Consider the following 13,389-nt stretch of genomic DNA (forward strand, 5'->3'; position numbering starts at 1 on the left):
CTGTTACCACCTTCCCTGTCCTTCAGAGCCTGTTCTCCTGTCACAGGACTTCTGCACATGCCACTCCCTCTGACTGAGATGCCATTCCTTGTCCCCCTTCTCTGCCTGGCTAGTCTCATCACCAGCTTAGGGATGCCTTTCTTTACCTTCTTGACAAATACTCATATTTTTTTTCACATACTACCATGTATTTTTTTCCAGGTGTAATTTTGTATTTTTCCCTTCACTCTTTTGACTGACTTTTGGGCCTACTAGTAGACTGAAAGCTCCTTGAGAGAAGGGATTTTGTCTTTTTTTTTCTCTCTCCTCTTTTCCTTTGTTACTGTTGAACCCCTGGGGCAGGCACCATGGTTGGCATGATGCATGCGCTCAAGAAATAGTTGTTGAATAAATAAATAAACAAGTATCTAACTTAAGTTAGGAGCTGGATGAAGGTGAGACAAGGGAATTAGGTGAAACAAGTATAAATCATTTCTTTTAATATTCACTTCAGCTAGAGAGAAAGGACTAGATCACATGGAAGAATGGTGAATCACAGAGGCAGCTTATGCCACAGGCTAAACTGTGGTAGACTGTGAAATCCTGTTCTTAAGGATGCAGAGAACCTAAAAGAATTAGAGAAAGAAAAGGTACTTAAGCCAGAGAACAATCTGATATTTACATACTATATTACATGCCTTGTACTGGCAAAATCACAAAGGTGCTGAGAACACAGGACCTGCCCCAATGCCCACAATTGGAGCAGAACAGAACTATGAACATCTTAATGCACTGCTTCCGTGCCCAGAAGTGACCTGTACTAAACTTGAGATGGCTAATGTCAAGAGGAAGCCGTAAAAGCAGCCTGCATTAATAAAAACTGGCAACAGAAACCAGGTTTCAATGTAGGGATCCAGAGAAAGCATAGAAGGGGTAGTTTGGGGAAAACAGGCAGAGCCAGACTGGGACACGTTGACAGAAGTTGGGATGTGATTGACTATTTCCTTTCTCCTACTTATATTAGGGAAACTTGGAATTGCAATCAGAATTTCCTGGGAGAAGAGTTGGTCTAAACTTTCCAGCAAGAGGGTTATGACAAGCTTGCCTACAGAGAAGGCTGAAAAGCAAGGTGCCATTCTCCAAGGTTCAAGGAAGCTCCAGAGCCAGCTCCCAGGCAGGAGAGGCTAGGAGAAAGATTTGGAGAGCCATGGAGACTTCGTGGCCATTTCTCCAGTCAAGGGAGAAAGGAGCCAAAAGGGAATTGGGGGCAGGAAGAGGTGTCAGCTCTGTAGGATTATCACCAGAGTGACTTTTCTAATTTAATATTAAGATTCATTACCTGGGGTGTACAGATGGGCTAACAGTTGTCTGTAAAATATTTTGCTGTCGAGAGAAAAATTGTTTGTGTCTAGTTATCATTCCAGAAGTTTCCATAGCTTTTATCAGATTTTCTAAAGGAGTCTTTGAACCGTAGAGAGATTCATCCAGACTCATCCATGGCATGCTTAGAGGGAGAAAATTCCAGAGGGAGGGGGTCAGAAGAGCTGATCATCATTCAACAGACAGGACAGCCTGGGAGAGTAGAAAGTGACACTATGGGAAGAGGTAGCCTTTCATTTCATTTCATTTAATAACTATTTATTGAGCACTTGCTATGTCAGACACTGTTAAGACTCTGGGATACACCTACTGACCAATATAGAGAAAAACAATTCCTGCCAAAGAAACTAACTATGAACAAAGGAAAATTAGTACAATATTTAGCTTGTCAGAAAGGAATACATGCTAAAAAAAAATGAAGGACAGAATGTTAGGGAGGGTTGGAGGAAGGGAAGAAAGGGTTAAGGGTTAAATAGAATGGTCAGGAGAAGGCCTCCTGAGGTGATCTTTAAGCAAGGACCTGATGAAGGTAAAGAAGCAAGCCATGTAGCCACCCAGGACAAGAGGATGCCAGGCAGAGGGTCCTGAGGCAGGAGCATGCCTCGACTGTGAGAAGAGACAGGTGTAGCTGGACAGAAATAGTATGGAAGATCATTCTGGAAAACAAGAACAGAGAGGTAACCAGGTACCCCATGAGTCAGTATAAGGCTTTTAACTCTTACTCTGAGTAAGAAAGAAGCTATCGGCCAGTGAACAGAACAGAACCTTGATGTGACAGGTTCAACAGGCTTACCCCAGCTCAATGACAACAGACTGCAGGGAGGCAGGGGTGAGGGTGTGGAAATGTTTGGAGGCTATGGCTGGAATTTGGACAAGAAAGGATTCCTTCTCCAGGGGGTGGTAGTAGTGAAGGTGGTGGGTAGTGGGTAGCTCCCTAGTGGGAAAAGCCACACAGTTGCATGAAGGACTAGAAAGAGGTGACAGCAAAACATCTCAGTGACTTCACAAAGCTTGGGGGACATGTCCTGTGGACCTAGGTGTGCGTGGACCTAGGTGTGCTTTACAAGTGGTACTGTGCAAAGAAACCTTGGCCCTACCTCTTGCCCCACCCCTTGGACAGGCCATTTATTCCCTTAGAACTGAAGTTCCCTGACTTAGGAATAGAAAGAACAAGTATCTGATTTGCCCAGTGGCCTTAGATGGGACTTTGCTGTCTTAAAATGCCTTCTTAGGCTGGGATCTTGATTTGGTTCACTGGGTGACTTTAAAAATACCCGAGATGCCACATCAGAACCAACACTGATCTCTGAATTAGTAAGTAGTGATGTACTCTGACTTCCGTTCCCCTGGACTTTCCACCACCTACAGGACTTATGCTTGATTTGCTTCTCAGGGTGGCGGCTTTGGGGTGGGGGGGCGGGGAAAGAAGTCCCCTGTGTACTCGGACAAAGTACAGCAGGTCACCATGGCAAGGCTCAGTCAAGCATTGCAAAAGGCATAGATCCTGGTGAAAGTACATTGACAGCATTTTGACTCAGAGCAAGTACATATTTAGGCAACATTGGCTGTCCTGGTCAATATAGGCAGCCCGATAAGCCCTATACTGGGGAAAGCGGAAAATGTCAACAGGGCTCGAAATAATATAATCTAAGGCAAGAAGGAAGGTCACACACAGCTAAGATTATGCAGGCTGAAACAGCATATAATCAAGCTTTAATACATAAAAATCCTTGTCTTATCCCTTAGCACAGTTTTTAAAAAAAAAGTGTTTAGGGCCTGGGAAATGGTTAACAAAACTATGTAACTCTTTCTGCTACAGGATACAGATGGCTGGGCAGGCACTCTTGAGTTTAGCTGTCCCATTCAGGTCACATTTTTTTTTTCTCAAAGCCCTTGCTGGTGGGCCCAAGCCAGAGCTGCCTGCCACCCCAGGTCTTGGAACCACAAATGAACTCGGGACCTTTGCTGAAATAGGCAGTTTTTTTCTCAGTTTATAATGGGACTGTTTAGGATGAAACTGTGCTTGTGGGAGAAGCGGAGGAATGCTGGGTTGGCATGGCAGTACTTGGGACAAGCAGATGCATGTCCATGCCCACTAGATGAAAACAGGCAGATTTGCAGAGAAAAGCAGGAGAAACTGCATGTCGCCAGAGAAACCGACAGGATAAAGCTCACTTCCACATTCCATCCCTCACCCCTGGCTCTTGTCAGGCCCCCTCACAGTTTCTGCTTTTGGTTTCTATGAGTAGCTCCTCTTTCTGCCTGGTAAGTCCTCTCTCTGTGTTGTTTAATGTCATCATATATGATTTCTTTCCAAATAATCCCTGAAATGCATCAATTAAGATCCTTTTTCACAACAGGTTTGCCACAGGAACATGTCGTGAAAACCACCACTAAATCAGAGCCAAATGGGAAAGGAAAAGATTCATATTAACATTGTTGTCATCGAATATGTAGATTCCAGCAAAGTCCACCACTACCGGCCATCTGGTCTACAAATATGGTGGGATCTACCAAAAGAACCATTGGAAATTTTGTAAAGGAGGCTGCTGAGATGGGAGAGGCTCCTTTGGATATGCCTGGATCTTGGATACACTGAGAGCTGAGCATGAGTGTTGTATCACCCTTGACATGTCCCCTGGAAATCTGAGACCAGCAAGTGTTACACGACTATCTCAATATCCCCAGGACACAGAGACTTTAACAGAAACCCAATTACAGACACATCTCAGGCTGACTGTGCTATCCTGATTATTGCTGTTGGTGTTGGTGAATTTGAAGTTAACATCTCTGAGAATGAGAAGAACCCTGAGCATGCCCTTCTGGCTTACACACTGGGTATGAACAAACAATTGTTGGTGTTAACAAGATGGATCCCACTGAGCCATCCACAGCCAGAAGAGAGATGAAAAAATTATTAAGGAAGTCAGCACCCATACTAAGAAATCTGGCTACAATACCAACACAGTAGCATTTGGGCCAATTTCTGGTTGGAATGGTGACAACATGCTGGAGCTAAGTGTTGATATGCCTTGGTCCAAGGCATGGAAGGCCACCCACAAAGTTGACACTGCCAGTGGAACCACTCTGCCCGAGTTTGGATTGCATCCTGCCATCAACATGTCCAACTCATGAGCCTTCGTGTCTGCTCCTCCAGGACGTCTACAACATTGGTGAGATAGGTGCGGTCCCCGTGGGCTGAGTGGAGACTGCTGTTCCCAAACCTGACATGGAGGTCACTTTTGCTTCAGGCAATGTCACAACTGAGGTAAAGTCTGTTGAAATGCACCATGAAGCTTTGAGTGAAGCTGAGAACAAAACAGACTTCAATGTCAAGAATGTGTCTGTCCAAAATGTTTGTAGAGCTGGGCACAGTGGCCCCAGCCTGTAATTCTAGCAGCTCAGAAGACTGAGGCAGGAGAATCATGAGTACAAAGCCAGCCTCAGCAACTTAGTGAGGCTCTAAGCAACTCAGTGAGACCCTGTCTCTTAATAATGTACAAAAAAGGGCTGGGGATATAGCTTAGTGGTTAAACATCCCTGGGTTCAATACCCAGTTCTGAACACCCCCCCCCCCAAAAAAATGATGTTTGTGATGGCAACACTGCTGGTGACAGCAAAAGTGACCCAACAGGGGAAGCAGTTGGCTTCACTGTTTGGGTGATCATCCTGAATCATCCAGGCCAACTCAGTGCCAGCCTTGCTCCTGGATAGCATTGTCACAGCTAACATTGCCAACAACTGTGCAGAGCTGAAAGAAAAGATTAATTGCCATTCTGGTAAGAAGACAGAAGATGGCCCTAAATTCTTGAAATCTGGTGATGCTTCTATCATTGATATGGTTCCAGGTAGGCCATGCGTGTCCAGCTTCTCTCACTATCCTACTCTGGGTTCTTTTGCTGCTTTGTGACACGAGACTGACAGCTGCTGTGGATGACATCAAAGCATGGACAGAGGCTATTGGAGCTGGCAAGGCCACTACATCTTCCCAGAAAGCTCAGGTAGCTAAATGAATGCCACTCCTAACATTAAATATTTGTTTAATAAATATGAAAATATATTTAATATACAGTGGGAGAACCATCTCAGAATTGTTTGTCTCAATCAGCCATTTAAGTCTCAGAGTTAAAGACTGGCTAATGACGACAATGCATTATAAAGACTTCAGAAGGAAAAGGAGAATATTCTGGGGCCATTGTGTGTGTGTGTGTGTGTGTGTGAGAGAGAGAGAGAGAGAGAGAGAGAGAGAGAAAGAGAGAGAGAGAGAGAGAGAGAGAGAGAGTTTTAAGTTATTAGTTTTTAAATCAGTACTTTTAATTTTTTTTTTTTTTTTTTTTTTGGTTCCAGGTATTCAACTCAGGGCACTTAACCACTTAGCCACATCCCCAGTCCTTTTTTTTTTGTATTTTATTTAGAGACAGGTCTCACTGAGTTGCTTAGCACCTTGCTAAGTGGTCGAGGCTAGTTTTGAACTCACAATCCTCCTGCCTCAGCCTCCTGAACTACTGGGATTACAAGGTATGGTATACCCAGTCTCTACTTTTACTTCTTAATGGAAACAACTTGACCAAAAATCTGTCATAGAATTTTAATACTCCTTTAAATAAAGTTTAATTAGGGAACAAAAAATGATAGGCGCATGGAGAAATTTTTAAGTTATTAAATAAAAGATACCAAATTGCATATATCCTATGTTTATCATTCTGAAAAATGTTTGTATACATGTAAAACAAACCTAAAAGTACCTCTCATGGTTTAAGGGGTATTTTTTTTCTCAAATTTCCATAAAATTATCATGGTGTTCTTAAAACTTTTGGAATAATCTGTTGGGTAATCTAACAGATTTACTATTTAAACCCTGAAAGTGTCCATAAATGATTTCTGAAATAAGAAGAAATTAGTCAATAAATAATTATATATTTTTAAAGTGGTCCTGAAGTTGACACAAATACGAGTATCCCTAAAAAGCTAGAGAAAATTGTGTCTTGTGAGCTCATCCATATCAATTCTCTCACATTTTTATAGAAAAGAGAAAACACACTAGATTCATGTGCTTGTTGATTTTAGAAGCCTTCTGCCATCACTTTTGATGTTGCTGCTGTTGTTGGCTATTTTGCAGTCAAGATATACTTCTCTGGTGTGGAAATATCAATAAAATTCCCAGAGAGTTCAAACACTTGAATCATGTAACCCCGAGAAGTGTTGAATACAGAATTCACCATGTGCCTGCAAGACCTCCAGTCTGACTGCTCCTATTTCGGACAGCAGATTTATTTTCTTGTGACGATCAGCTTGTTACAGCTCTTGCTATCAGCCCTCTTGGGTCCCATAAGTCCCATAACTGGGAAGATCCATAGTTAGTGCTGCGAGGAACCCTGGGTCAGCTGGACCAATCTACTCATTTCACAGATGGGAGTGCTTTGGCCCAGAGAGTCTCCTCTCTGGAGATGCTTTAGGGCATCACACCCATTTGATGATCAATGCAAAGGACTTGCCATCCCTACAGTTGATCTGGAGTTGACCCAAGAGAAAAGCTAAATGCTCTCAACCCTCTTTTCTTTCACATTCAGCAGAGGACTTGGCCATGACCACGGTCTCAGCATTGTTCTCTGGTTGTCTCCCTTGAACCACTGTTTCAAGGAGGGATCACATTGGGAGCTACTTCCTCTTCATGCCTGAGATGCCACAGATACTTGCCCAGGAGAGCCTGGTCCCTTACCTCCAGAAGGTGTGCCAGCAACTCTCCTGAGGAATTTAACCCACTCCTCCATCTCTGCTTGGGAGCTGGCCATGAGGACATAGGAATCCTGTCCCATGCGATTCTGGTCCCATGGGGCTGGAGGGAAAAGTAGAACACATGAAGGTCTTAGAGTGGTGGGGGAGGAACTATAAGTAAAAGAAGGAAAGGAAGCGGAACCTGCACAGATTCCTTGACTCAGCAAACACTACCAGTCAAATAACATAAGGCATTCTCCAAGATCCCAGTGCGACTGGATCTCCATGCACTCTTATGCTTTTTGCAGAAATTCTAATTCTACAGAAAAATAATTAAACACCATGGTTTGCAATTGGGATGGTTTCGGCTTAGAGCTGCTTTCACAGAAGACAGATGCCAATCCTCCTAAAATAAAGAGGAAGTTCACCATACAAGTTCAGCATTAGAGACAGGATCAACCCCACAAGTCTGGAGTCTTCAGGTCATTATGTCAATCATGGGTACTTCCCTAAGCTAGCTAGCTCGGAGCTCAATTGTGGGAAATTGGAAGGAGACAGTAACCTTAGGTGGGAGTGACAATGAATATAAGTGTGTCTTTTAGCAAAATCACTACTTCCTGTTCAGATCACTGTTCTCTTGATTGTATAAAACTTTGCAAATGGTAAGTTCTCAATATTTAGTTAATGAACATGTGAATTTGTTAGGACTTTCTTTACCATTTTCAATTTAAACCTAAGATACAGACATATGTAGTATTCTTGAGCTTGGTATTCTCAAAAGGGTGAAACGATAAGGAGGCAAAGGTGGTACAGAGGGAGACCAAAGGAAAGAATGGGGGAAAATGACAGAAAAAGGAAAATCAGGAGAGAAGGGTAAGAGAGGGAAAGGATGGGTATTAACCTAGTAAACCTATGAGACTTAGGTTGTAGACCATGTAGTTAGTACAGATCTGGGACTAGAATTTTAACATCTTCCATGAGACTCCTTATAAGCAGGAATCTACAAAACTGGAATTTTCTTTAGTTGGCTAAAAAAAAAAAAAAAAGGCTTTAGAAGGGATAAGAAAGTAATAGTAATACTTTTCAATTATAGGATACTGTCATCTTTCAAAATAGCCTTGTAAACCTTAACCTGTTATTCTCACAGTGTCAGGCCATGTCCCTCAGAGAGAGCCTATTCTATTGCTATGTTTTGTCCAAACCTGTATTTTCCTACAGGCAACAAAAGATTTTCAAATTCGCCTTGGTTCTGGTCTCCTGGAGTTAGCGAAATGTCACAAGTCTCTCATATTTTCTCCCTTTGGGACATCTTGTCATCAGATCATCAGTTTGTCTGACCTGAAGGGTCAGTTTGTGAAAGCCTTGGCCATTCGGAAAAAATCCTACGATCTGGATGTTTCCAAAAGTAAAACGTGCTTGGGGAAGAACTAAAAGATACCCTAGGTACCAAAATGTCCCTTTGAAATAAAATGAGGAGTTGTATTATTTCTGTTTTATAAATAATAAAATTGAAGCCCAAAGATCCAAAGATGCCCAGATAGTTACTGCCAAACTCACGGCAAGATCTAAATTGTTGCCTGCCTCACATTTTAAAAATAATAGCCTAACAACAATTAAAGGCTTCTATCTGAACCTTGTACGACTAAAACTGCTGATCCCAGAGAGATGGTCCTGATTATAAAGCCCATTTCTTATGCCAGCATTGGCCCCCAAGAATTGTCATATACAAAAGGAGCATAACAAGAGGAACTGAAAATTCTCTGCATTAAAGAGAAAAATCTGAAAATTCACAGCATGAAGAGCAATCTCACTTTAGGTTGGGTGGAGCCTTAGGGACAGTGGTGGCTATAGAAAAATGGTTCCCTACCTTACTACTGCTTTAGAATTATTTGTTGTTATGAAGTGTGTGTTGGGGGGAGAGAATGAATATGAATCTATCCAAGAATTCCCCCAGCAGTCTAGGAAACTGCTGTGAGCATGAATGACCAAGAGAGGACAGACCTTCCTCCTGCCCCACAGAGCAATCTTCTAGGGAACTGGACTTTGGTGCAAAGCCCACAGTGAATTTTTCAAGGGAAGCTCTCAATAGAGTTTTCTGAGTTGAAAGCTCAGGCTTTGGGAAAGGTGTTCCCATGGATGACTGTGTCCCACAAATTGCACTGGGAGAGGGGTTTTAAGAACAAAAGAGGTTTTAAGAGGAAAGGATGGGATTTTCCCAGAAAGGGAGAAAGAAATGAAGAAAGAAAGCTAGACCTTCAAACCAAAGGAGGAAGAAAGAAAGCTAGACCTTCAGATCAAAAAGCAAGGGTGTGCCCATGAGGGAACCACCCTGGGACTCAGACTTTTTTCCTTTATTTTCTCGAATCATAGCCGGTGTTAGGATTTTTCTCTGTATTATAATTCTCTCTACTTATCCTCAAAATGTCTCTGCACTTACATGACACTACTATATACCAGACCCTGTACCAAGTGTTTCATATGGATTTCTCTACTTTACCCTCATCGTCATGATCACTGTCCCCATTTATGGATAAAGAAACAGAGACAGAGGCTTGTTACACAAATTATAAGTGGCAGCATCAGGATCTGGACCTGGGCAGGCTGGTTCTAGACTGGGCACGTCTACCCTTTCTGCTATGCCTCCTTCTCCATCAATGTCCTGTTCTATGCACACAGCTGCCTTGTGCAAGTGGGATTAAGGAAAAGGGCATTCTGGGAACTTGTAAGCTCCCCTGCCATAGCAGCAACACAACACAGCCAAGTGGGCAGTCTTGACGACTCAAAGGACTAGGGCTGGCAGAGGGGCAAGAGACAAGGAAAAGCAGCCTCAGTGGGGCAGATTCAGGAGTCTGAGCCAAACCGCCCTTGCTTCCAATGCTTTCAAGGTGGTAACTCTTGCTTGGGAAGAGGATCCTCCATCATACAGATCAAGTGTACAACAAGTGACATACAACACCTAGCAAGTTCTAAGTGTTAAGTGTGCAGCAAGTTGTCATTTCTCATTAGGTCCTCTTGAGTTGCATGAGACTGCTGACTTCCCATCATTTTTAACCCACCTAAAGGGCCATTTAATATGGTTCATTTATATTTCAACTGTTAATTTTAATGTTCCATTCACCTTCTAGGCTGAGCTACTTTTAGTGGTTACAGGATAATCCACTGTCCATATGAGGGCTGCAGGGCTTGGGACAGTATCTAGCTCCAATTACACTCACAATGTGCTTATAGAATTGAGCTGAATGATCACCCACTTAGGGCATTACTCAGGCCCTTGATGCTATCCAACTTGGATAGGCTTATGAACTACATGAGGATCCTCTATGTTATTAACAGGTTGACTGGTTAGTTGGTGAAGGACTCACTGAATAAAATCTTGACTTCTAGGATCCAGAAGTCAAATGGAAATATAAAACACCTCTGTCTAACCATTTGGCACCTACCTGGAATGACTTCAAAGACAAACTTCCCGGCTTCTTCTGGATTTGAGGCAATCTCTTTGATGGTACTTCCTGGTAGATACATGCAACCCTGAAAGATCCAAAGTCAGACCTTTAAGATAAGCAGAAATTTTATCCCCTATGAACTAAAATTAAATTGAAGAACAGATGGGATAATAATGATGGGGCGAGGAGGCAGGCAGGTAGAGAGGAACGGGAAAGGTGGCATCCAGATATTAATGGGGGCCCTTCTGCTCTTCAGGCCTTGGCCAAATTAAGTGGCAGCAATCTGACAGCAAGCTAGATTCCTAGAAAGAGAAGGTCGAGGTCCAGCTGGGAGAATGTGCTGAGAGGGTGTCATCACCAACACTTGCCACATTCCACCTTTCTAAGACCCAACTTCATGGTCATATAAGACACATGATCCTTGTGAAGGCAATGGTGGACACCAGTGGGACCATACTACTTGCCAGGCCACCAGAGGGGGTCAATAGGATGGAAGCACAGGTGCCTTTTGAAGGGGAATTTAGTAGCAGCAGTCAATGAGAAGCACGGTCCAGATGCCTGCCCTTTGTTAACCACCTTGAATGTCTGATTCATTTAGTTCCTCTGGCAGTCCTCCAAGAAAGACATCATTATGCACATTTTGCAAACAAGGAAACTGGAGGATGAGAAAGATTCTGTAATTTGCCTACACAGGGCTGGTAAATGTCATAATGGTAGTACATCCCAGAAGTGAGTTCAAAGTCAGTGCCCCCAACCGTTATGGTAGGGAACAAACAGCTTAAACCTCCACACCACCCCTGGATCCATGGAGAAGGAAGAGAAGGTTCAGTGACCTCAGAGGCACAGATGCATTTTCAGAAAAACAAGTCAATGCCACCGTGTGTAAGCCTGGTGCATTATCACCTGCAGTGTACTTTCACACACAAAGTCTCACTAGATGGGCTGAGGCTATAGCTCAGCGGATGAGCACCCGCCTAGCCCATGTGAAGCAATGGGTTCGTTCCTCAGCACCACATAAAAATAAATAAATAATAATAAAGGTATTGTGCCCATCTACTACTAAAAAAAAAAAAAAATTAAAAAATCTTACTAGATCCCCACCACAGCTCCAGATCAAGAGCAGGGCAAGATTTATGACTTCTACTTTGCAGGCAAGGAGACTGGCACTAGGAAAATATAAAGGACTACACAAAGTGATATAGCTAATTTTAATGGAGTTAATTATTTGTAACTTATATCTCACTGGATGTTGAAAGTAATGCCTCAAAGAAGACTCATGTGTCTTTATTTTAAAAAAAGGGGGGGGGGAAGAAGACAGGTGACCCAGAAAGCTATAAGTGTGAAGAGTTTTCAGAGAATCTCAGAAGTAAGAGCAACTCAGGAGCCTGAAAGAATGAGTGTTTTTTGAGGGTCAGGAAATAAAGATGTCTAAGACTAAATGAGGAAGAGAAAAAGAGGAGGAGAAGGAGGAGCTGGTGGCGGTAGAGGGGGAGAGAGAAAAGAAAAAAGATATCTGTCTATAAAATGGAATTCTGTAATTCCTTAACGTTCCTCTGATTTTATTACTTAAAAGTAACCTCCATTCACATGATCTTCACCATCTTTAGTCAATCACATCAATGCCTTCAGGAAAATGACCTTGAGATTGTGTTGCTGCTAGGCTACTTCTGATGAGTTGTGGCACCAGAGCAAAAGTCCCTGTTGCTTTTAGACAGGAAGGAACAACTGCTAGGCAGGGAAGGAAAGTCAAGTTCAGAGTGAACTGCCTCTCTAGACTGGCAACTGGTACTCCGTATCATTTCAACAGAAAATAGTAGAAATAAAATACTAAATAAATATCTGCTGTTTACTGAGCAGTTACTAGGTGCCAGACTCCTATCTGATTTCCCTGAATATATTAGCACATGTAATTTTCACAAGAAATCTATGATTTCTAATATTTAGTATTAGAAAATCTAGTATTTTCCCCCACTGCAAAGATGAAGAAATAAAGCTTAGAGAGGTTAATGAGTGGACCCAAGATCACAAGCTAGTTCATAAGAAAACGATGATTCAAACCTTGGTCAGTGTGATTCCAGAATTATAAATAAGGCCTTATTTAAAAGTCCCACCTGCTAGAAGAGTTGAATTTATTCACTCCAAGGCATAAATTATAAATTTCTGGACCTTTCCTCAGACCGAGCAGGAGAGACCCTTCAATATCGTAAATGGATAAAAAAGATAGGCTGCAGGAAGAGACACCAGTTGGAGTGAGGGTGGGGACACTGATGAGGAAGAAGCTGTCCCAGAAAGGGAAGGGCCCAAGCTGCCTATAACCACTTTCACCCACTTTGCAAGTTGACTAGGGTAGACTCTATGTAAAGACAGGGGAAGGGTATAAGGGTTTTGAGGCCACAAGTCCTGCAGCATCGAAGCAGGGGTGACAGATATGGCAGTGATATGCTGGAGTCAGAGGCTACAGGCTCATGAGAACTGTCATTTCAGGAACTTGAGCCAGCTGCCAAATACAGCCATTAGGAAGACCTAAACCATACGAACCTGCGATCAAATATTTTAATAAAGATTCACTCAAACTTTATAACTTCCTAATAACTTACTATATTTGACTGTTATTTCTGTTGTGGTGGTTATTTTCATTTGTAGTTATCTGTGTGGTGGAAATTTGTATGACATGGTGCTATCTCACAGCTCTTCTTGAGGTCAGTCACATATTGGTGGTTTGAATCAATCATGATAGGAATATCTGCACCACAGAAGTTGGTGAATACCACACACAAGTCAACTTCCCCACCACAGAGCCTGTTGTTAAGTTTTCACCAGCACACCACTGACAGAAAATTACCTGTTGGTTTAAATTCCTACACTCAGAAAT

The 13,389-nt window shown here is 42.6% G+C and overlaps 1 protein-coding gene and 1 pseudogene across 3 annotated transcripts in view; one reads left to right on the top strand and one right to left on the bottom strand.

Moving 5' to 3' along the window:
• The window catches only part of Arhgap25 (Rho GTPase activating protein 25), an 80,560-nt gene that overhangs the window by 28,247 nt on the left and 38,924 nt on the right, over positions 1 to 13,389 (bottom strand). For 2 of the 3 annotated variants that reach the window (XM_015479576.2, XM_048804190.1), the window contains exons 3-4: positions 10,515 to 10,602; positions 7,079 to 7,195 (exon numbers count right to left, since the gene is read on the bottom strand). In XM_015479576.2, the coding sequence (XP_015335062.1) occupies positions 7,079 to 7,195; positions 10,515 to 10,602 (205 nt within the window). The remainder of the gene's footprint in view (positions 1 to 7,078; positions 7,196 to 10,514; positions 10,603 to 13,389) is intronic. The other variant, XM_048804191.1, reaches the window with a different exon arrangement.
• LOC107137216 lies at positions 3,768 to 5,372 on the top strand (annotated as a pseudogene).

Source organism: Marmota marmota, unplaced genomic scaffold (genome assembly GCF_001458135.2).
Source record: "Marmota marmota marmota unplaced genomic scaffold, marMar, whole genome shotgun sequence".
NCBI classification, from domain to species: Eukaryota; Metazoa; Chordata; class Mammalia; order Rodentia; family Sciuridae; genus Marmota; species Marmota marmota.